The sequence below is a fragment of the Chelonia mydas genome, chromosome 1 (assembly GCF_015237465.2).
Source record: "Chelonia mydas isolate rCheMyd1 chromosome 1, rCheMyd1.pri.v2, whole genome shotgun sequence".
NCBI classification, from domain to species: domain Eukaryota; kingdom Metazoa; phylum Chordata; order Testudines; family Cheloniidae; genus Chelonia; species Chelonia mydas.
In genome coordinates, this window is record NC_057849.1 from 307188969 (window position 1) to 307214941 (window position 25973).

General features: G+C 40.8%; 1 protein-coding gene across 1 annotated transcript in view; it reads right to left on the minus strand.

Moving 5' to 3' along the window:
* Positions 1-5780: 5780 nt before the first annotated feature.
* GPR37 (G protein-coupled receptor 37) overlaps positions 5781-25973 on the minus strand; it is a 36554-nt gene continuing 16361 nt past the window's right edge. The window contains exons 3-4 of the mRNA XM_037888991.2: positions 24567-25807; positions 5781-8482 (exon numbers count right to left, since the gene is read on the minus strand). Of these exons, the coding sequence (XP_037744919.1) occupies positions 7664-8482; positions 24567-25688 (1941 nt within the window). The 5' untranslated portion in view covers positions 25689-25807 and the 3' untranslated portion in view covers positions 5781-7663. The remainder of the gene's footprint in view (positions 8483-24566; positions 25808-25973) is intronic.

Here is a 25973-nt window from a genome sequence, read left to right on the forward strand (position 1 = left end):
GAACTACCCTCATTCATTTGAATCCCAGTGATGCCTGTGTAAATGGTAACATGGTTAACTATTTCACCACTGATTATCGTATCAGAAACATCCAACTAACCTGCTTCTCTCCTGGAACGGTCTATTTATTTGAAAAGATTTTCCACACAAATAAGGCTGCACATATGAAAATAAACCAGTATTCCATCAGATTGTTTTTGGTCCCTTAACAGAACAACTCCAGCACCACTTTTCCATGGCAGTACAGGAGCACCACATTAGTGTCTAGAGTGCAGTGCCCCACCTGTTTGACCCCTTAGAGACATGGGGACAGATATAGTCATCCGTAAAATTCTAAACTGAAAGACGGATGACAAATTAACTTGCTTCTGGGCCTCTCCTTTGTCCCTCCCTCCCACAGTCAGCAGCTGACAGCAAAGCCCACTCAGGATGTGTCTGTGGACCCAGTTCATTCAGCGGAGAGCGTCGATGTATGAAATAATGCTGACTGAACCTGCATTATACTACAAGGGAATCCCTGTGTTCTTGCAAGGGGACAATGCCATTGACCCTATCCAACCCACAGAGGCAAAGCCCCATGGCGATGGCCATGTAGAGGGACTACTGCAAGATCCAGGACTAATGCAATAGTCATGTTGGAACGCCACCCACATCAACAGCTCCCAAGCAAGTTCTGACAGGATTTCTCTCCTATCCTGCTTGCTTGGGTGTGGAGATAAAACAGTTCTTTATTTGTAAATACACTTTATACTGAGAAGAATCACTTATCTTTGAACCGTCAGATTGCAGGACTGTGCAAAAGAAGTGAGGTTTTCTTATAAGCACCATTTAGAGAAGGGAGTGAAGAGCACCAAGGGAACCTAGAGTAGAGTTAGTAAGTGAAATAAACCACTTAAAGAAGCAATAGAAACAGCTAGTGTAATTAGTTTCCAATCAGAGAGCATAGCATTTAGAGGAAAAAATGTTGGATATAACTGCTGACTGCAAACATAGATGGGCTGCCTTTTTACCTAGGGCTTTGTGTTCCCTATATAAAGCTTTAAGACCAAATAGTTCTTCCTTCAAGCACACACACAGGGATCCCGTTGAATCAAATTGGACCACCACAGGCACATCTGAAGGGCAGCATCTAGTCCCTTGACACAACAGGTAACAGGCTGTTTTGCTTATTCTCACAAGTACGTTGAAATGTCTTCATTGGGATTTATCGCATGCATGTCCAGCTGCTATAAAAGGTTATTCCAGACAATACTGTACAAGTTCTGGACCCCCACTTCAATTATAAAATTGAACCAGGAGATACCGTTGTAATGTTTTTATCTCTTTTCCTGTTAAAAAGGTGACACCGCAAATCAGCTTAACTTTTCCTTTCCCCGCCCCCAGGTTTTCAGTTTCTCCAAATCTATATTCTTCAAAATCAGTCTAGCCATGATCACATTTCTATTGTGGACATCATTGCTCCTCTTTTCATACTAAGAATAGGCTGAATTAATAGCTGATGTAAATAAACTGACTTCAGTGGGCCTAGACCAGGATAAATCTGGCCTATCTAGATAAAAGACCAACAATCCTGAGCGCTGTTTTCTTAGTTAGAAAGGGAAAATTACTTTCCTAACTACACACACATTAAGAATGAATTATGCAGATTTAAGAAGCAAAAAAAAAAAAAGCTTTTCCCTTAAGTTACAGCAAGTCTACCACCTTCATTTATGATTCTGCCATTTAGTAAATGATGTAAACTGAGAATTACATAATCCTGACAGATAGCTTACTGATAAACAACATGAATATGAGTGGCTGTTAACCTTTGATTAATAATAATCTGTAAAGCAAAACCAAAGTAGTAGCACAGAACACTTGAGTTCATCCTTGCAAAAATGTGGGGCAAGTTCTCCTTCAAGGTCTGTGGATGCCTACGCATTGTATAGGAGCATGGGCACCCAGCTCAGCATTGTGAATTCCACTGGGTAGCAGAATGCAAGCAGTTAGTACTTACAATGCTTAGCCTAAATTCCCACTTGTGAATGCCACCTACGGTGTGCTCAAGAGATTCTGCTAGGTTGATGCACCTCTACACTGCCCCTGCAGGGGACAGTGCCCATCGTGGACACTTGATTCTGTGTAACCTTAGGTAAGTCACTTATCTTTACCATTCAATTTCCCTTTGGGCATAAAACTTGGCCATCTTTCGGAAAGACTGGCAGTGGTTTACACCCATTATACACAGGTGTAAAATGACTCCACAAGGTGCAAGGTAATGGTGAATAAGGCCAGTTCTTGAAGAATAAGAAAACACACCGAGAAGACTATTATGCACATGCTTCATATACTCTGCACATTCACTGTGACTGACCTCAGCACCGCTGGAGGAAAGAAAAAGGAGACATTATTGCAGACAACCGCTGGTTACCACTTTTCTTTTAAACAACATGTCTGCAATCTATAGAAAAATACCATTATGCTAGTTGTTTAACGCTCTGCTAAGAAGAAGGAGGACGGTTTTGTGGATGAAACATAGAACAGGACCTCAGGACCTTTGGGTTCAATATCCAGCTCTTCTATAGATTTCCTTTATGACCTTAAACATGTCATTGGATCCATAGTCACAAAACCACTGAGGTGCCTAAGTCCAACATTTGGGTGCCACTGACATTCTCAAAAGCACCACTCAGTTGCTGTCTAAGAGCACAGGTGCCTACGTTTCCACTGTTAGGCATTTGCAAAGCCACCTAAGTCTTGATGCCGCCTTACAGCCAACAAGCTGCTTAAAGCCCCAGTGCAAGCCAAACTGGGATTCTCAAACTAGACAGGAATGGATTTTTTTGTCTCTCACCAGCTGGGCCTAATTTGGTGTGTGGTGGTTGTGGGACTCACCTCGGATGTGGGAGACCTGGGTTTCAAATCCCTACTTTAATTAAGGCAGGAACTTGAACCTGGGTCTCCCACAGCCCAGGTGACTGGCCTGAGCACCAAGCAACTTGTACTGGGGAGAGATGGTCTCTTTCTTTCTCTCTTGTTTTTTCATGAGAAAAGTCTGACCTAGCTTCAGTGCCTAACCCCAAGAGAGGGTTCCTGGCTGAGGGTCCCAATGGGAGGAAGTTGCTAATCTCTGGCCCCACAGCAACAATCCTCTGAGATTAATGGGAGGAGCCTAAATATCTTTGAGGATCTGGGCCTAAGCCCCATGCATTTCCTCAACATTTCACCCCTGACTAGGTGGCTCCCAGCTCAGCTGGCTGGTTTCTGAGCAGAGCACTGTATGGAGAGTCTAGGCATTTAACTCAGGGCAGAAAATTCCACTAGGCATCAGGAAGCCTACGGGTTAAGTATTGCAACACCTCAGTACCTTTGTGGATCTGGGCCCTAGCTTCTCAGTTCTCCTTCTCTAAAGAGGGGATGCAGACATCATTTGTCTACCTTGTTTATTTAGGCTATGGGCTGATAAGAACATAAGAATGTCCATCCTAGGTCAGATCAATGGTCCATCTAACCCAATATCCTGTCTTCCAACAGAGGCCAATGCCAGGTGCTTCTGAGGGAATTAACATGGCAATTATCGAGTGATCCCACCCAGAGCATAGGATTGCCTCCCTAACCATCTTGGCTAATGGCCATTGGTGGACCTCTCCTCCATGAACTTATCTTGTTCTTTTTTTACCCCAGTTATAGGTTTGGCCTTCACCATATCCCCGTGCAAGGAGTTCTATGGGTTGACTGTGCATTGTGTGAAGAAACACTTCCTTTTGTTTGTTTTAAACCTGCTGACTATTCATTTCATTGGGTGACCCCCTATGAAATGTATGTTATGTAAAGAGATAAATAACACTTCTTTACTCACTTTCTCCACACCAGTTATGATTTTATAGACCTCGATCACAGGGGTGTCCAAACTGACTAACCCTCTGAGCCGCATATGACAATCTTCAGAAGTTCAAGAGCCAGGGCGTGTCTGCTGGGTCTCTGGGCTTTGGCCCTGCGGGAGCCTCTCCCCACTGGGCAGAAGTCAGAGACAACACACTGGCCCTGCTCGGTCACATGGTGCTGCTGGACCCCCTCCTGCTGGAGCTGCAAGCTAGGAGCTGTGGCTGTGGAGAGAGGCAGCAGCAAACAGCTGGGAGCTTCAGGGAGAGCTGCTGCTTTTGCTGCTGCCTCTCCCCAGGGAGCTAAAGCAGCAGCCCCTCCCTGCAGTTCCCAGCTGTTTGCCCCTGCCTCTCCATGGGGAGCTAGCACCTGGGAGCTACAGGGTGGGGCCAGAGAGTAAGAAGGAGGGCATGACTCAACCTGTTGGGAGGAAGGTGAACCTTTAAATTGTGCCTTCCCCCCTCAGCAGGCATGCAGGCAGGCAGGCACTATTGCTTTTTGTGTTTTCCATAGAGTTATAGGGATGTAAAGGCAGTTTAGTGGAATGGAGAATAAAGACCAGGATGTGAAAGTTTCTGTGTCCCCAGAGCAATCCTGCAAGTTATCTCATTCTTTTGCTCAATTAACATGCAAAATATGCCGGCGTGGATAATTCTAGAAATTCTTAGGATAAAAAGTCAAGGAAATATTGGTGAGTGAAAAAAAGTGACGAAGAAAAAAATACCCTAAGAAAATGAAAGCTATTTCTGAAGGGCAATCCTGGCATTAGGATAGGAAAAAATACAGTACCTATTCTTTTCAGCAAACAAAGAACTCATTTACCATTTTACACCTACATGCACTAACAAGCCACACTTCTGTCACAATCACTATATTATGCCTCTTGAACAATGAAAACCTGTTAACGTGGAACAAGTTTAATCAATTTAGAATGCAAATGAGAATAAAAGGGCCACACCAGTGTCCAACAACTATTTTGGACCAAGACAGTAGCTGGAAACAAGCTTAAACAATGTTCTTTTCAGCAGCACAAAAAGAAAGATTAAACCTTACACACTGAATCATAGAATCTCAGGGTTGGGAGAGACCTCAGAAAGTCATCTAGTCCAAACCCCTGCTCAAAGCAGGACCAATCCCCAATCTTTGCCCCACATCCCAAATGGCCCCCTCAAAGGATTGAACTCACAACCCTGGGTTTAGCAAGCCAATGCTCAAACCACTGAGCTATCCCTCCCCATCTCTGTCACTGTGCATTTTCAAAGTGGTAAGTGGGATTTTAGCCATGCAATTGCTACTGATTTTCAAATACTACCCATTCATTTGTCTTCTCTTGTCAGTATTTTGATATTTTTTTATTTTACAATATTTCTGGAAGAATTAATGTATAGTATGGAAATGTGTCAGTGGGGAAGGATAGCTCAGTGGATTGGCTATATGGGATATATAGCTTTGAACATCTAGGGGGAAAATGGTATTTCCCGGTGCAGTTTATACACTCCCAATGCAGGCTGTGAAGCTAGAGGAGAAATGGAGGCATAATGGGCCCTCATCTCTCCCTGGGGAATTGCAGCTCTGTGCTGTACTGCACAGTATTGCACCCAAAATTATATAAATTTAATGATAAAAGTTTCCAAGTGATTTTTTGAACAACTAAACTTTAAATACATAGCATCTCTATGCATCCTGTGCTCTTGTTCCCAGTCTCTTTTTTCAGATACCTCTTAGGGGTACATTTAACCACAGTCTTCACCAAAATGGGAGAGGGGTTGCAAACAGAACCAAATTCAGACTGAAAAGTGATAGTTTAGAACAAATGTACAGGGTAAATGTTGATTCTTGAAGCACAAGAGGAGAAATAGACAGCACAAACAAAATGTGGGAACGGGGACATGTAACCAAGCAGCTGCCACCATCACATTAAATAAATTTATTTTCATCTTGTTTGCTTAATACTGTCCATGATTTATTTCATGTAATCAAGCACTCTAGCTTCCATATAGTGTATAGAAAGGGAATTGGGAAAGGAAATGTCTACAAAAGGATCTCTTGTCTACACACGTGATTGACCACACTACAAAACAGCGGGAGAACTTGGGTCCTGATTCAGCAAGTATTTAAGCATGTGCCTATCTATAGTCAATGGGATTATTCACATGCTTAAAATAGCTTGATTAATCAGGGCGTAATGCAATAATGGTTGTCCAATTTTAACAGATACAAGGAATAGAGTGGACACATACACAAAATAAGTACCTTTTCTGCTGAATTTGGTGTATGTTTAAGTGAAAGTAATGAGGAATTATTTTTTCCCACACCGATATACAAAGTAAAGGTATAAAATCTAGCATACTCCACATAAAGGAAAATCTCTCTTTCTTTTCAGAAGTCACATCAATTTTTCCAAGACATTTAAAGAGCCTGTAGAAGGTGGACTATATTAGGTATACCCACACTTTATTTCAGAGGACAAAAATATGCTCATTTTGTCACTTGAGAAAACAATGGTTTAAATAATAAATTCAATTTCCTAGTTTAACAGGTCTGTAGACAGAAAGAAACAATCAGACAAACACAACATGGTTCTTAAAAAACAGATTGTGAAGTGCGAGCCTGTAGAGGATTGTGGCCTCCGTGAAAAATACATAATTAATACTCATGATTTGTTTACAGCGTATCCACTTCTAACATTCATGCTGCATATCCCAGAATACTTAGGGAATGTGGGCCTGATCAGACACCCACTGAAATCAACAGGAATATTTCCATTGACTTCAGTGGGCTTTGGATCAGGCCCTGTGTGTCTGAAAATGCATTTGTGTTTTAAAAAAAGGAATTCACTCTCCACATCTTCCAGTCCCTCATGTTTATTGTCACCAACCCTATGGCAAAATAATACCCTGGCTCTGCGGTGGGACTCTCATGGATGCCACTAGGAGTTATACTTGCAGATTGAGGACATGTCCTTAGTGTAGAAAAAAGTGAAAAGAAACTCAGCAAATGAAGCCACACATAATACAAATCAAGGCGAAAGCAAATCTTACTTCTCAAATAGACCAAAGTAACTTAGGCACTGTATAACTACAAGTTTTAAAAGGAAATTTTAAATGTAGCACATTGAACCTTCATAATGCACATTTAAAAACCACTCATGTAAAGCTAATTCCATTGTAAGCATCTTCTTTAAACATAGTAACTACTACCTCCAAGGGTAAGTACGTGAATGGTAAATTAAATATGGTAAATTTAAATTATTCTGGGTAAAGCAAAGATTTTTATCCTTATTAAGGCAATTTAATAATATTTAAATGGTAAAATACAGATTGACAATGACATTAAAGAATAAAATCTCATTTATTATTATACTACCTTGTAAATTTCCCAGACTCCAAATATTCTCACAATATTGTACAGTAAATTGGATTAAAACTAGCTTCAAATACTTTCCACCACATCTTTTACATTAAACATCTTTCAAAAAACCACAATGTTTATGTAATCAATTTACAGTGATTATAAAAAAATTAGCAAGGAATTAAATAAAATAGGTCGACGTGGTTGCCCCGCTACCTCAAACAATAGAATACGAGCACCATCCCAAATACAATGGTTTAAAACTCCATGTTGGCTCTCTCATTTTAATAACTCAACAGAAATTATTTTCCAAAGCACAACTGTTAATATGCAAATCGGTTTACAGGGTAGTTCTTAGAAGCAACATTTTTTCCTTGCATTTTGTTCCAACAAGAAAAATATGAAGTTTAAAAAAAAAACAGGGGTACTGCAAATAAAGCCACAGAGTCGATTAGCAGTGAGTCCCAACCGAAGCAAAGGTGGACATTTCACGACGGATGGTACTGAAAGGGGAGAGTTCAAGCTCTGTGGTGTACTCATTGTCATTGTCATCACTTGTTACCGTTGAAGACTTCTGGATGCATTCATCACAGCAACAACAACAACATTCCATAAAGGCCCGACTGAACGGTTTGCAAAGACAGAAAAGGAGGACTGGGGTCACACAGGACTTAAAGAACAAAAGAAACTGGCTAATGAGATGGAGGAGATCCATAGTCTGCCGAGAGACTCCTGTGGACATGTATGCAGTCACAATGTTGCAAATGTTTTCAGGAATGATGCAAAACCCATACAAAATGGTCAAAGCCACCACTGTGCAGTTCATCTGACTTTCCAGCTGAATTTGTCGCTTGTTCCCTCGTGTGCAAGCCTTCTCTGCTCGTCTGATTTTCCTTGCTGTTACCAGAGAACAGGTAATAGTGAAAAGAGTAGGCAAACAAAAGTAGCAGCCAAAATACCACCAGAGTCTTGCACCATCATATGTGAGAGCTAATACATAAATGGTATCAGGTAATTCAGTAGAGATCTTTACCACGCACCGTTCCCCTGGTGGGCTGCCACTAAATGGAGAGTCTTCCTTTGTCAACTGGCGTAAAACAACCTCCGGAAGTGCCAACAACAGAGCACCAACCCATATAACGGCCAGTTTGGCAGTTGTTGAAGTACAGTTTTCAATCATCTCATAATACATCTGTACATTAGTGGCAGCACGAAATCGGTCTATACAGAGGGCACATAGTGTGAACGTAGTGACTCCAAGAGAAGCTACCTGTATGGGAGAAAAGTGAACACATTTTTAATACGGACACTGTCTGAAATATATTTTTAAAATATAGGAGATGACTATAGGCTAGATCCCAAGTTGTTAACATTGTATACAGCTTGTATACAGCACCGTCACAATAAAATTCTCTAGTAAAATGTCTATTTGAATATTTTCCATTTATAAATCCTCCTTCCTCATATATCAGGTGGAGTTGGTTTCAATTCACATCATTCCAAGTCATATAAAATGACTGTTTAAAAATACCCGGACTACTAAAATGCAAAAGCCATAATGTAATTTACTATCCTATGTTTACCTTTAAAGACATTCTGCCGTGTATTTACAGTGCCGTAATAAAAGGGCCAGATTTTCAATGGTATTTAGGTGCCCAAAGATGCAGCTAGATGTCTAGTGGGATTTTCAAAAGCAGGGAAGGGGGCCTAACTCCTTTGAAATCAATGTGATTTAGGCACCTAATCTGCTTTGGCGCATCTGACAAATCTTGATGGGGGTGGGATTCATATGGCTGACTTAGGTGCCCAACTGCCCTTTTGGGTGCCACTAGCATTCACAAAACCCTGGCTCAGCTGCCACCTAACATTGTAGGCACCTGAAGTCCGTAGGGGCCAGATCCAAAAAGTGATTCAGGCACCTATCTGCCATTTTAGGCACCTAATTCTAAAATTTTGATCCTCAACCTGTCCACTCAGCTACCACCAGTTGTTGCAGGTGCATAGGCTTTGTGCTGCTTGTGGAGCTCTGTCTGGAAAGCTTTCTCAGGCCACCTGACAGATTGGACCCCATACCAAACACCACTGCCAGAGAAGAAGGCAACAGTGCCCCTTTCCCCAACCTTTGGCTCAGTGATTCGGGCACTCACGCAGGAGACTCCGGTTCACTTCCCCTCTCTGCCTGAGGTAGAGCAGGGACCTGAATCCACATCTCAGATCTCTCAGGAGGCTGCCCTACTCACTGAACCATGGAATATTTAGGTCGGGGACAGCGGGGGGTGTCTCAGTCTCTCCTGATGAAGCCATTCCACTTTGTATAAATAATTAAATATTCATTGGGCCAGAAGAAAAAAAGGGAGAATGACTCTCAAGCCCAGTAATTAGGGTGCCCCTCTGGGATGTGGGAGACCTATGTCCCTGCTCCAATGACTACTGAATTATTTGAACGGGCAGCAGGTACTTTGTTAAAGCAGGCAGAGATGGGACTGGAACCTTGGTTGCTCACATCCTGGGTGAGGGCTCTAACCACTGGGCTATTAGAGATAAGAGCAGGGGAGTACTAGTGGCACCATCTCCTCCTCCGGTTTTCTTAAGAAATAACTGACCTGGTTTAAGTACCTATGAGAAAGTTCATGGCTGTGACTCTCCAGCAGGTGGTGGCACCTCCCTCCACCCCAGATGTAGGCACCTAACTCTCTATGAAAGGTTTATGCATCTGATGAAGTGGGTTTTAGCCCATGAAAGCTTATGCCCAAATAAATTTGTTAGTCTCTAAGGTGCCATAAAGCCTCCTCTTTGTTTTTTCTCTATGAGAGGTGGAGCTTAGGTCACACCCTTCTTCTCAGTCTTTCCTGCTGAAGCGTTTACGCAGCTCCCCCCTCAGCATGCTGGCTTCTGTTAATCCCTTTTATAAGCGCCCAATGCACTTTACGGGGAGCCTGGGTGCCTAACTTGGGGTTGTAAATTCCACTTGGCGGCAGGGCAGAGGCGCTGACTTTCCACTTTCCCTGGGGGTGCTCAATCCCTGCTCCAGCCCAGGCCCTGCTCCCACTCCACCTCTTCCCCAAAGGCCCAACCTCTGCTGATCGCAGCAGGTGGGAGGCACTGGGAGGGAGGGGGAGGAGCTGATCAGTTGGGCTGCCAGTGGCTGCTGAGCACCCACTATTTTTTTCCCGTGGGTGCTCCAGCCCTGGAGCCAGTGCCTATGCAGCAGGGCACATAAAATTTAGGTACTGCAACACTCAATCTAAATCCCCCCTGAGCAACCTCTCCCCCCCACCCCCCAGATGTTTAGCCACATATTTTGGTATGTAAATAACTTTGAAAATCTGGCCCAAAGAGATTTAGAATGAAATCCTGACCCTGCTGAAATCAATGGCAAAATTCTCATTGATTTAAGTGGAGCCAGGATCTCACCCTTTTATCTTGAATACTACAATTAGCTCACAGGAAAATTTAGGCTGAATATCATGTCCTAGTAGCAGGGGCTATTGCACTCTAGGATACAGGCCAAGAGGAGTGGTTGATGCCCCATTGTTCAAGCAATTTAAAACTGGACTAGAAGAAACTTTCAATAATACACTGTAAGGAAAAATGTTGCATTAGCAGAGGAATGGACAGGATGCCCCATCACATCTTGTCTAGCTCCACTATCTGTCATTCCATGTGTAAGTAGTGATCTTGTACTGTCTCAGAAGCTAACTCCCTATCATTTTATATTGTTTATATTTCAGTTCCTAAAGACAAATTTGTGAGAAGATCACACACATTTTTAGCCCATCCTGCTTCCAATAAATTCAACTTCAATTCAAATTCAAAAGCAAAACTCCTGTTTACTTCAATGGGAGAAAGATTACATCCTTCAATTTTGTTGTGGTGCACTCTAACTCATTGACTCTCATAGTATTATAGATTGTTGCTGTGCCCAAAATGTGCTGGTGCAAAAGAGCAGTGAAGGTATGTTAATAGGAATTGTTAAATGATTTTCCTGTTCATTTAGAAGAATGCTTACTTGTGATAATAGATTAGCCATGTCTGTTACTAACTGGTAAAATTTATGGAGCTATTGGGCAGCTGACTGTAATTTTTGCTTACCGAAGTTCAATGTGCAGTGAGGTACTTAAGATTCTATAAGGGTGCATTTCAAAATGCATTCTGATTTCCATCATAATTTTGAAATATACTTGTTTATATACATCCCATAAAAAGTTCTGCAAAGATAGATAGTGCAATTATACACAATTATATAAATGTATCATTCATGTTGGGCTTGACCATTTAATGGCCATATCTGATTGCTAAAATTCAATATCACTGCAAAATATGAGACCCTTAGGATTAAACCTGTTAGCATCGGCTTAGTTGGGCAGCTTCCTGAGAGAGGGAATGAGTAAGATTCAATCTCTTATTAATTAACCTGCACTGGGAGGAATAATTAATGACGACAAAGCAGAACTGTAAACATTTTTAATTGGTGAAGCTATTAATTTTGAGAATTAAACTGTCTGATAAGGCTCAAAGAAAAGCTTGGTAATATTGGCAAAAAAACAAAAATAACTAAAGGGAAATCAGAGTTACAGGAAAATCTTTAATAAGCATTAAAAAGTAGCAATGATTAAATGAGCTAATAAAAAGAATTTTCATACATCAGGGCTGAGATGTCACAGTGGCAAATTTACAATTTCTGATTTTTGTCTCTGAAACATTTAAATGTGTTGTGTATTCTTGACATCAACATCTTTAACCATCTTCTCTTCCAACATGAATACCAAATGGATCAACACACAGCTCTTAGCCTCTTGCCAAGAGTCTCTCCATATGCAGAGAAGGAAATGCTCCTGAGTCTTAAAATGGTGAGGGAACTGCAAAAATCAGTACAGGAAAAGAGACACTGCCCTTTTTTAAGTAAACTTTTTTCCTCTCTTTTAATGTCTATTCTAATTGAGTAACAGAAACACCTCCTTTTAGTGGTTCAGAGTCCCATTATATCATATAATGTTTTGCCATGGCTGAACCGTTAGATGCTGCAGTTAGAACTGGACTAATGAAAGAAGGCATGTCTACCATGAACAAACATAACCTACGGGGTTCCTGTCAAATTAACTGACTGACGACGTAAGAGGTTTAAGACAGTGAAAAAGGGCAAGAGGAAACAACTAGGAACAGGAGAAGTCATCTTTCAAAATGCAGCTGTTAGTTTACTGATGAAACAGGATAAATAATGCTAGCATGTATCTGGTTCATGCACTGGTTTCCTATCTTGCACACATTAATGAGTTTAATGATTGCATGGAAAAAATGGTAAAAAAGCATTATGCAGTGGAATACTCTAATCTAAATCCTTTCCAGCTCCTCCAGAATAGATATGAATAGGGATTCACTGTAACTGCCTTGCTTCAAGGCACTGTCACAATTCTGGGGTCTGATTGTCTCCCCTGCAGGATATGAGTAATACTCACTGAGATCAATGGGTGTTGACCACAGCCTGTGTGACGGGGGGGGGGGGCGGGGGGGGAGGGATTTTTCCCCAGGGCATTCAATCTACTTTGCTGTAAACAGTTTTACTTTAAGTGTGTGCCTCCGTATTAACAAACTGCATGTTAATCTTCACAAATATGTTACAGTAGTGCTATGAATGAGTTAAACTGACAAAACCAAGGACATGGATAGCTATGAGCTACAAGCCAGTGGCTCTCAACCTATTTACCATTGAGGGCAGCATATGCAGCTCTCTATGTGTTATGTGGGCCACATCCACACAATATATATACTACCTGTATGGCCCTGAGGATGTCACATGGGCTGCAGCTGTGTGCTGATTGGGCCACAAGTGGCCCACGGGCTGAGAAACACTGCTATGAGCAAAGTTCTCTCTCAGGGTAGATAAAAATCAGTGATTTTTTTTTAAAAAAAAAATAAAAATGGATTTTTATTTAAATCGGATTTTTCAGGAAAAAACCTATCTAAAGATAGTTTTAATTAAGATACATTATAGCTCAAAGATTTCTCATCATGGAATAGGGATTATAAATTCTATAGTATGAGACAATAGGCTCTACGCAAAAGAATAAATGGACACAAATCAGACATCAAGAATTATAACATTCAAAAACCAGTCAGAGAACACTTCAACCTCCCTGGTCACTCAGTTACAGACCTAAAAGTCGCAATACTCCAACAAAGAAACCTCAAAAACAGACTCCAATGAGAAACTGCAGAACTGGAATTAATTTGCAAACTGGACACCATTAAATTAGGCTTGAATAAAGACTGGGAGTGGATGGGTCATTACACAAAGTAAAAACTATTTCCCCATGCTAATTCTTCCCCTGCTATTACTCACACCTTCTTGTCAACTGTTGGAAATAGGCCATCCTGATTATCACTACAAAAGTTTTTTTTTTCCTGCTGATAATAGCCCACCTTAATTGATTAGTCTCGTTAGAGTTGGTATGGCAACCCCCAATTTTTCATGTTCTCTGTATATATCTTCCTACTGTATTTTCCACTGCATGCATCTGATGAAGTGGGCTTTAGACCACAAAATCTTTTGTCCAAATAAATTTGTTAGTTTCTAAGGTGCCACAAATACTCCTCGTTCTTTTTGCTTATATTCATATAATGTTTAAGAAAAGTTTTGTACATGCGTTCCAATAGTTCATGGATTAGGGACCCAATCTTATGGGGTTCCAGGGGCTTCTGTATAGATTATTTAGGTTAATCTTTCTATCTACCCAATGGGACTCAGTGCTCAGTCTAGAAGATACCATCAAAGATGCTTAGTTTTGCAGTTCTCAAACTGTGGATTTGTGTCTCCAGAGATAACATGCTTGTTAACAGCAAAAATGTTTTTAAATAAATAAATAATATATAGCGCTGAGAACAGACCTCAACCCTATTGTCCCTCTCCAAATTTGTGTACACAGAGTCAATCCCTTACCTCTCTCTAAAAGTGCAAAGTTTCAAAAAGTTCAATGAACAGAAGATTGTTGGGGTCAGAATAGATCTGGACAAGGAGAAGAAGCCTGGAGATAAATGTGAGAAAGGAGGGACAGGCACTAGAAACAGAAGTGAAACTGTTTGAGCAGCATATTCCAGAAGTCTTGAGCTCTTTCTGAGTGTATCCTTCATTAATTTGAGATCTACCATACCATTTTCTCACTAGAAGGGAAAACCTGTAATGGCAGCAGGCCTTAAAAAGAGACCCAGTTTGGGAATATTTTAATGACATTCTTCTAGCTGTGGGTAAGACAGGAATACGTGCAAAATGCAAACAGGGCAACAAAGAAATACAAGGCCTGGTTGCCTGAATGAAATAACCTCATGACAAGTGTTCATTCTCAGGAGGAAGCTGTGTTGAAGATGATGAAAGGAACATGTCTACACATGCAGGATCTTCAGGTTGGTAAACTTTTTTATTTCATACTTCTTACGTAAGGACTGCCTGTCTTCCTTCTGGACTAGTCTTGAATTCTCATGTTTGAGCAAAAAAATATAGTTGTTACTCTATGGTACTATCATTTTAGATGCAGCCATGATAAAAAATAAATAGCTGAAATAGGCAGATCTTCCGTTTACAATTTCACCTTTAAAGTAGTACTGAGTGTCAGTGAATGCAATGTGTAATACTAAATGAGCAGTATGGTAATAATAATAAAATAACTGCATGGACTTATTTTGTTTAGGAGAATCCATTCTCAACATACAGGATTCTGAAGACTATCCACCTTCAAGATCACCATCATTTTCTATAGTTTCAGAGTTATCTGCTAATTATAGTGTTTCAGTCACATCATGTATGTCACATAGCCACAGTATATCACCTGTAGCAAAAAGAAAAAAAATATCCATCATCCAGAAACAACCATAGATACATTTGTGATAAGAACCAAAAGAGGTAATTGATGAAAAAATTGCCTGGTTTGTTTATGCAACAAACTCTCCTTTCCATACGATTGAGAACCCACACTTCATTAACATGGTTCAGTCATTAAGACCAGGATACAGTCCACCCAACAGAGCAGATGTTGCAGGCAAATTGCTGGATAAAGTGTATGAAAGAGAAACTGAGCAGTATGCAAAAGGTCTAGAGGCTAAAATTGTTAACCTGAGTCTTGATGGGTGGAGCAATGTCCACAATGATCCTGTTGTATGTGCTTGTGTGACAACAGAAGAAGGGAATGTCTTCCTTACAGAAACAATTGATACATCAGGAAATGCACACACACCAGAATACTTACAAGAAGTAGCAGAAAAAGCTGTAACAAACTGAAAAAAAAATTCAAATATCTAGTATGCAGCTTGGTCACAGACAATGCTGCAAATGTATCCAAGATGAGAAGAAATTTAGAAGAGAGTTAAGAGAGGCCCAAGCTAATAACAAATGGTTGCAGAGCTCATTTGATGCACCTCCTAGCCAAAGACTTCAGTATTCCAGAAATAAAGGCTAATGTTGTTGACATTGCAAAATACTTCCGTAACAACCACTTTGCAACAGCTGCTCTGAAAAAAGTGGGCGGAACCAAGCTAACGCTCCCACAAGAGGTGCAGCGGAACTCAGTAGTGGACTGTTTTGAGCACTATATCAAGAACTGGCCTAATCTGATGACAGTTTGTGAATAAAATCGCGAAAAAATAAATGGCACAGTCACAGCCAAAGTTCTCAACATTGGGCTTAGAAGAAATGCTGAACACATGCTGAGTACCCTGAAGCCTATTTCTGTAGCCTTGAAGAAAATGCAGGGAAATAGCTGTTTTATTGCTGACGCTGTTGAAATTTGGAAGGAACTGAGTGAGATCTTAAAGAGAGAAATATGCAATGACAGAGTTAAATTACAAGCATTAAAAAAACGAATGGGACAAGCACTATCCCCAGCTCATTTTCTTGCAAATATTCTTAATACTTGGTACCAGGTTCAAACCTTAACTGCAGAAGAAGACGAGTTGGCTATGACATGGACATCCAGCAATCATCCCTCCATAATTCCACCTATAATAAACTTCAGAGCTAAGAGTGAACCATTCAAGTATATGTTTGCTGATGATGTTTTAAAGAAAGTCACACTAAGCACTTGGATTCAGAGACTGTTGAAGTGATAATCTCACTTTTAACAGTAGCTTCTTCTACTGCTGTAGAAAGAATATTTTCTTCCTTTGGACTAATTCATTCCAAATAGAGAAATTGTTTGGGACTTGAAAAAACAGGAAAGCTTGTTTTTCTTTTTGAGATTATGAACAAACAGGACAATCGAGGTGAAGACAACTGAGTTAGCTGCAGAAGCCAATATTTTAAGTGTCTCATGTTGCCTGGCTGACATTGTCGATTTAATTTTTGTTGGGGTTTTTTTGGAAAATATTTCATTTAACTACTTTAGTTAAAAACAATTTTAACAAAAACAAACCTGATTTTAAAAAACGTGAATGTTTAACTAAATTCAAAAATTCATACGCTTGTTTTGTTAAAGTATTATATATTTGCTGTTGAAGAAAAAAAATCCAGAATACATAATGTTGTTGTTTTAGTTAAATAAAACAATTTAAATGTCTGTCTGGTGATTTTCTCCTCCTAATACAGCATAACAAGAAAATCCTCCAAATATAAATGATTAACATGTTGAACTGGAGATAGTTCACCTCCCAATGACCTCATAAATATCTGCTTCAATTACCTTTGGTAAATGAAATAACCAAACAATCATTCATTTTCTGATACAGCTGTAAAACTAATCTGAAAAGTTTTCAAAATAAATCACTGTTTAAAAATGTATAGTGTGTACCTTCTAAAAAAGAAACCTACATCTATCTCTGAGTTGTGAAGAAGATGTATTAAGGTTATAACAACCAACAAGAATGCACTTTTATGTAGAAATCCATGATTAAATCGAGTTTTCCTGACTTGCGATTTAAATCAATTTGATTTAAATCAAATCCACCTTGCTCTATCTTTAACCCATGGCACTATGCCTAGATAATTGCAGAACTCCAATAACTCACTGTAAACAGATCTCCAATCAAGAAGTACAACACGGTGGGTATGGACAGAGGGCCAGATCCTCAAATGGTGTAAATCTGTGTTGCTTCATTGGCTTTGATGGAGCTACAGTGATTTACTCCAGCTGAGAATCTGGCCCAGTGTTTCAGTCTTTACTCTAAAAATCTGATTCCACTGAGTTATAGAAGTTTAATACTTGAGCACCACAGTGGTGAATCAGGCCCACTATGCCTTTGATTTTCTATGATTAATTTACACTTTTAAGTTAGCCAAACTTTCCTCACTTAATTTTCTGATTTAGCTCCATGTGGGTCTCTTACATCGCAGAACTTTTCCTTCAATTCTTACATGTTCATGAAGACACCAGCAGACGAGGCTCATGTTTCTCTTATTAGATCAGAACTGAAAGTTCCACATTTCCAATTACATGAAAACAAATCTGATCTGCTAAGAGGAAAATAAACTCCCCCAACTGTCTTGTTCAGTAAAACCTTAATTACGGAAGAGGAGAAAACGAAAGATTTCCCCTCCTTCTCACCAACAAAAACATGCCCAGAAAATACTTTGCCATTAAAAATATCTCATTGAAAGATTTTCATGTTGTTCCTTTCAAAATATTTACAAAATATTGCACACACACTTAAGATGTACATTAAAACAGGATTTTATTGGGCACCAGGGTAGTCCTTCAGAGTTGGCATAGCCTTTGGATCATTAACTTCTTAGCCATTAGTCAATCTTTGAGTCATTAAACAGTGACACTAAATTCATGAAAACATTCACTGGAGGAGTAAGCCATCTTATTGCATCAGTTCTCTTCTCCTACCCTATTGTCCTAGTCTACCAGTCCCTGTTCATGCACTTCAGCAGTTAACTGAATGTTCTAAAGCTTTCATCAGTCGGTCCTACTTCTAATTCTGGCCACTCTCCCACAGCATTCAATCCTCACCTCCAGAACTTTAGATGTGGTCCTCCAGCTGATCAAGGGAGAGACACAAATTAAATGAATGGGGAAAGGCAACAGAAATAAGACTGGCAGAGATAGGATTAAGGAAGAATTGTTGAACAAAACAAAAATGTAGTTTAGGTCATGACATCCCGACCTGGGGGGGCATGACCTTTCTTTATGGCTAGGACCCCACCAAATTCATGGCCGTGAAAAATGTGTCTCAGACCGTGAAATCTGGTCTGTTGTGTACTTTTACCCTACGAAAAGATTTCATAGGGGAAACAAGCATTTCTCAAACTGGGGGTCCCAACCCAAAAGAGGGTTGGGGAGGGCGGGGTTTGCATGGTCATTGTAGGGAGGCTCCCAGCCAGCAACTGCCGCTCTCTGGCCGCCCAGCTCTGAAGGCAGTGCCACCGCCAGCAGCAGCGCAGAAGTAATGGTGGCAATACCACAACCACCCTACAATAATCTTGTGATCCCCCCACTACCCCATTTTGCGTAAGGACCCCTACAGTTACAAGGCCCGGAAATTTCAGATTTAAATATCTGAAATCATGAAATTTATGATTTTTAAAATCCTATGACTGTGAAATTGCCCAAAATGCACAATGAATTTGGTAAGGCCCTATTTATGGCTAAATGGGAAAGGGATCTGGAAACATTTTCTGTTGTAACATGGGGTCATTCTACAGAAAATATTGAGAGCCACTGGATGCACTGATTCTGAACCCAGAATGAGACCCCATTAGTCCCTACCTGCTCACTCCTGTTATATCCATAAAGAAACTGTAAACGTTTTTTTCTGAGACTTGATAGTCTATTCTCTTATTTTGACAGCTCTATACGCACACCGACTCTGCATTCCTATTTTTAATTCAACATCCTGTGGTGGCTCCTAAATCCTTGTCATTTTTGCCTAAAGTAAATAAATACAATCAGCTCATTATCTGCAATACTGTATGTTCTTGTACTTCCTTATAACTTAATATTTTGCAGTATTTAGAGTATCTTTTTATTAGTCAATGTTTGTGTTGAATAAAGGGAAAAAAATTATAGCAGTTACAATGAAACAACAAAAATACAGAAGTAAAATATAAATCCTTATTCTTCCTATGATAAAATGATACTTACCTTGCTCACTGTTCTATGTTTTAAGATAGGCAAAGTAGCATCACTGTATGTAGCACATTACTCTGGTCCAAAATGAAATATTCCCAGGCCTAGAGTGGACTAGAAACACAATACTCATCTGCTATTAGTAATCAGCATCTGTATATTGGAGGAAGAGGCATATCAAGTTCAGGATCAGAAAAGCCCTGTGGTAATCATGAACGTTGGTATCATGGAAACGTTCCACAGATGTCTATAATGTGGCTGCTTTCTGTGGTAGTAGCACAGAGCACTTATCATGGTGCTACTTGGCACACTGCTCTGTATTTGCTACCCTTTCATATGTCCAGGTGGTGCTAGTATACTGTACTTATTTTAGGTGGCTGTTCTTGAATTCTGCTGGAGGGGCAGTTAACCCTAATGTCATGACCCTGGGACTCCTCATTAGTGAGGAACTTGATGCTCTTTCAGATTAACTGGTTTTTATTGTTGCTTCTTTAAAATAAACAAACAATCATTATTTTTGTTCATTTGTAATAGATTCAATTTTTAGTTCCCTTTCTTCTTTGAAATCTACCAATAAACACAGGTAAACAAAACTTACACTTTTAGGAAACAGCAGTTTTCTTAAGTGAGGTTCAAACTCTTCACCATTCTAGATGAGGAGTTCATGTCCTGATTCTTAGCACTAGCACCATGACACTATTGTTAAACCTGCCCCTTCATACTTAACAGGAACACCCTGTCACACAAGCACTTAGTATCTGTGAGAGAGGACAGCCCAATGCCAAGACAACATTCAGTGATGCCTGTGATAAAGCTGCCTTTTTCTTTCCACAGTTGTATGACCAATATTGCTGATCCAATTTTAAACCCAGTCTGACACAAATTCATTTCTATGCTGAAATACTGCATACAGAGTTAATGCGAAAAGCAAATTTTTATGGACAATTTATAAACCCGCTGAAGACAGAGGTTTGTAGAGGAAAGAAACACTGACAGAACACCAAATACAGCAGTGCTAGTGGCTGATGTCATCATGCAGCTATAAAATAAAAGCGTAGCAATTATTAAAAACTTCTTTTAAAATTATTATTTGTTAAATTCAGAAGATGCTATACCCTGTACAAGTCCTTGCCTTGGAAAGCTCAAAATATTTAATGTATTTGTTTTATTAATGCCGAATGTATCAAACGAGGCTGTATTAACAGTCTTGGAACAGGCACAGAATGGCCAACTTTCCCATAAATGTGCCTCAAATTTGCCATGAATGGACCAACTCTGGGGTAGAGAGAGAGCAGTCAGTTTTCTAGGCCAAATCAATCCTTACACTTGCCACTAAGAATGATAATTGTGTGGTGGCGTTAGTGAGTTGGAAGTTGCCCACCAGAAACTGGACTGATGCCACTAACACATTGCATACAGATCAATGAACAAGGCATCAAAAGACACTGACTTTTATTCACTACCAACTGAGCTGGATTCAAATCAGCACCTGAAGGGTGATATGCTCTACACCCCTTTCCCAATCCCTGAGCAATTAAATCCCTGAATAGGTAACTTTTTTCAGTTGATACTTAAGCATGTTATATCTGTTTTCAACCTATTTTAACCAAACCAGCCATATTTCTATTCTAACCTCTAAAAGCAGGACAGACACACACAACTAGAAGGAGGTTCCAAGTCAAGTCTGGAAGTTGGGGGCATTTTCTAATCATGGTTGACACAACCCTGCTGTTACCTTAAACAAGTAACTGTGGCCTTACACAAGTTACTTAACTTGTCTGCTTCCAATTTCCAAACTATAAAAATCCCACTTCACAGCAGGCTTGTGGGTTCCATTTAAGTAATGTTTGTTAATGTTTGAAGAAGAAAAGTGTTAGTATCATTAATATTGCTGGTCACCATACTTCTATTAAAGCCTAACTAGGATATGAAAAACAAATCAAATCAAAAAACAAACCATGGAGTGCATAATGATGCTCCATTGCACAAAGGGGAATGGATACACCATCTTTTAGCATTCCTGAGTTTTCTTCTAATTCTTCCCTTATAGAGGTGAAGTTCACCCAAACCAGATGAGGCTGAGGGTCTCAGTGCCCAGAAGGGGAGGATCTGCCAAGGCCAATTTTACAGTGCTGCTTGAACCCCCGTACCACCTGGCTCTGACCTGAGTGCTGCTCCTAAAACCCCTTTTAGAGAGTAATATCAAGGAAAGTGGATGGGAAAACAACGTATATTACTCAAGCCAACATTTTCAAACCTGGGTGCCAAAAGTTAGGCTCTTAAATCTATACTTAGAAATGTAAATAAAAAGTGGCAAGATTTTCAGAGATGCTGAACACAGGGTTAAAAAGTGGCATGCAGAGTTGATGGCACTCCTAGCTTCTGCACCCTCCCAAGCTACGATCCCCAGGGGCTCTCTCCCCTCTCATTAGACATGTATAAGGAGCATTGGAGCCTTTATTAATCAGTTAAGTTTATTTCTCCACAAGGTTTTCAATACTCTTTTCATTATTTTCAGTTATGTAGTTGAAAAGACAGCTAGAGATGACCCAAATGTGGCAGATTTATGGTGCAGAAATGCATGCTTATGGTTTGCTGCAACAGATCTTTATTAAATGTGGAAAGTGCACTTTAAATTAGATGCTATTAAGGGGTCCAATCTTTCAGACATAACGCTGGAAGCTCAGACAGAAAAAAAAAAATCTTTAAAAAATTTTTCACAGAAGTGTAAACAATTGCTTGTATCTGCTTGTTAAAAATTTTCTGCACAATTAACATCCATTAAGCAGCACTAATAGATAGCAATTAGGCATAAATTGCTAAACTAAGACTATTCATATATATAGTTCATTGCGTTAGTTAAGACTTTTAAATACAGTACAAAGCAAGCTTGAGTCACCTTACAGTTACATAACTTGCTCTGGATAATCAGACATTCTCAACTGAGCAACTAGTTCTATGCACCTTTGAAAGTACAAGTGGGTTCAAAAGCACCTATGTGACATAGGACCACACATCCTAAGTCAGGGGTTCTCAAACTGAGGGTTGGGACCCCTCAGGGGGTCACAAGGTTATTACATGGGGGTCATGAGCTGTCAGCCTCCACCCCAAACCCCGCTTTGCCTCCAGCATTTATAATGGTGTTAAATATATAAAAAAGTGTTTTTAATTTATGGGGAGGGGCGTCACACTCAGAGGCTTATTGTGTGAAAGGGGACACCAGTACAAAAGTTTGAGAACCACTGTCCTAAGTCACTGAGACACTTTTCAAAAATCGCACCTTATATCTATACAACTAAGCTAACTTCAAAAACTGCCACTCTTAAAAAGCTATATAGTTAATTGTTTAAATGTGTATAAAACTAGTTGATGATTATGGATTTTTGGAAAATTATATTTATCTCTTACTTTCTTAAATCAGTAGCATCTTACATCAAAACAGACAGTTTCTTGTAATCTTTCTCTACTTTATGAAGTATTCAGATCTTTTGCAAGCCCAAACTTTTGATAACGTAAGCAATTACATTTTCAAGAATGATGTGGCTATACTGTGTAACTGTCAGATAATACAGGACATAAAAGCCATTTCAAATCACAGACATGTAACAGGAATCAGCATTACAATGATAACAAAAGGTATTTCCTATTTTGTATAAAAATGCAGCACAGGAAAATAAGGAAGTGCGAAATAACACTATAGGAAAGTCTTGGGATATTTTAAATATAATAGATATTAATTTCATTGAAACGGATGCTGCTTATTCATTTAGTGTATTAATTATTGGCAAATGGGACTTTTAAAATCAAAAAATTCAATTTTATGACCATCATTATATTCACTACTAACCTCCATTCTCAACAAAATAAATTTGGTTATTAATAACCAAATGTGTTTGATTTTTCTACTTCATAAATTAGGCTTTTTAATATTTTATTTTAAGTTAATGTAGTGTGGAAACTGTTGACCACTGGACTCCACTGACTTAAATTAGATGCATCGAACTGTAGCACACCACCCAGTAACACACTGTGCCTAATATAAAGAAGTGATGACAGCTATTTTAATGGCTACATGTCTGATTCTAATCCCTAAAATATATCACCATTTACTTATATTTTATTCAATGCACCTATGTGATGTGGAAATTGACACTATAATTATGAATGAAAAAATAGTTTCCTGTGTGCCTAATAAACCTTTTAAGGACCAGTTGATCAACAGTTGTTTTTTGCTCACTATCCCATACCTTTCGGTAAAGAAATAATGTTATACATATAGTGTCAAAGGCACATAGCACAGCTAGCCAGAATTATGGGCTACACACTACCAACAAGCTTCAGTTTTCTGCTTCCAGTAAATAAAGTGGAGAACCTGAACGGTAGCAGGATTCTAGCCAGCTGGCTGAAAGCTTGGTTGGCAGAGTGTCTGAATAGTTGCCAAGAGGTTAGGAATTAAATGGAACCTGAGTCATTTTTTAAGAAAAACCAAATAATTGTGGGATTTGGAAATAGAAGAATAAGTTATTAGTGCACATCTCACATTCACAGTTCTTTGACTATAAAGGCACCTCCCTCACCGCAGGATCAGCTTTACAAGAAGAAAGACTTAGACAATTTTTATAGATACTTTCCCTGCAGGGTCACAAGAGGCAAAAGAAGTGTAGCAGAATCAGCTTGAGTGAGAGCAATATCCTTTATCAGATTGTATGACTACGTGAGAAATACCTGGGTATTAGCAGCTCTGAAAACCTGCCAATATATTCCTCAGTTTCTTGTGTAATTGTGGGTGGGGTAGATAAATTAATTTTCCATTCTTTAAAAGAAGTTTAGGGAATGGGAGGAAAGTCTTCATTGCAAGCACTTTTGGCAGTAAAATAAACTGATTCTGGCTGTAATCAACATGCACACCCTCCACATTTAATATAATTTTTAAAAAATGACTGGAAAAGAAAATCGTCTTTTTGATGTGACATACAGAAGATCAAGTGATCTGACTGTTCCGAACAGGGCTTACTGCCTCTACACACCCGGTGGACAATGACTCTATTCAGTAGCTGTCAACATACTCTGCTAGTAATAAACAGCAAGTCCTAGTTATGGAAAAAAATATGGACGCATAAACTATACATTTCTTCCCACTTTGCTACCAGAGGCCTCCTCTTTCTGCAGGCATGGTTGCTGTGGATGGGATAAGAATCCCTATGTCTAAAGTTTACCAAAGAGTGTAAGGTTGTAAGATCCTTTGGGAGGAAAGGCATTGTATAAATGTAAGCTATTATTATTATGAACAACTGTAATTACCTCGATGTATGGAACGATTTTGCAGGAGAAGTCTGCCAGCAGCCACTTTTTGGTGAGCTCCTGAAAGATCACCAGGGGCAGGCAGAAGAAGATGATGAGGAAGTCCCAGAAGGCCAGGTTGGCCAGCAGGGAGTTGGAGATACTCCTCATGTAGTAGTTGTGGCACACGATGCACATCACTGCCATGTTGCCCATGATCCCGATGCCGAATATCACCACGGACAGGCACATGACCGCATAGGCGCCGTACGACTCCTCAGTCAGCGGGTAGAAAGGGTTCTTCAGCCGGGCCCGGCGGCTTGTCCCATTGCTGCGGGCTCCTGCGCCCCTCTCTAGCCCACCGCGGGAGGAGCCATTCAAAGGCAGCAGCTGAGGGGCATCCTCCTCCTCGCCATCACCCCTGGCTGGAGGTGCCGGGCTGCCCAAGGAGCTGTTGAAAGGCTTTGCCAGGTTGCTATTCTTAAGGCTCCTGGGTTTCCCTCCCCCTCCTCCCTTGCCCCTGCCCTGCAGCTCGCTGGCTCCTCTCCTGCTCCTGGCAAGCCTCTTGGGGCTGTGGCTTGAAGCATGGCTGCTACCTTCCTCCCCGTGCACGGCAAGCCGCTGGAGAGTAGAGTATCCTCCCATCCCCATAGCTACCGATCGGTCCGTATTCACCCTCCCCTCGCCAGGGTCCTGCCAAGGGGTCTCAGGCTGCCCCCTAGGCTCCAGGGCAGGAAATCCACTGCTACTGTTCCTCACGCCCAAGCGAAGGGCAGCGTCAGCAGCAAAGTCCCTAGCACCGTGCATCGGTGCAGCCTCTTCCGCCGCTGCATGTGGTGCTGTTGCTTTGGATCTGCTGGCAAGCGCTTTCTGCCAGGACCCTCTGGCACCGTTTCCTAAACTGAATCCGCTGACGGTCCGGCGGCTCTCCTCTTTGGGTGAGGGCAGCACTTGCTGGAGCAGCCCAGGGGCTGCCTGGCGCCGGGTTGCATGCGGAGCACCTTCTCTCTCGCGATCCGCTCTCCCCTCCAGAGCAGCTGGGGCCACGGGCGCCCGGGGGCCGGCCACTTGGGCGAAGGGGGTCAAAGCTCCGAGCAGCTGCAGGACCAAGGCGAATGCGAAGGGCGCGCGGTGGGGCTGCATGGCGGTGAGGTGGTGGCACTCGGTGGCTCCCCCTTTATAAACAGCTGCTGCCCACGCTGCTGGTGTTAGGAGTCAGACCCATGTCCCTGCTTCTGACAACACTCGCACACCGGCTCCAGCTGCACGGGGGAAAGCGGGGGTGGGGAGAAGGAGGATGAGTATTAATAAAGGACACTGCTGAGCCTTTGCACGTTTCAAGTTCGATTCATTTCCGCAGAAAATGTACCGAAAGGAGGGAGAGAGATCAGACAACAAACGAAGGGAAAATAAACTGCACGCCGAGGC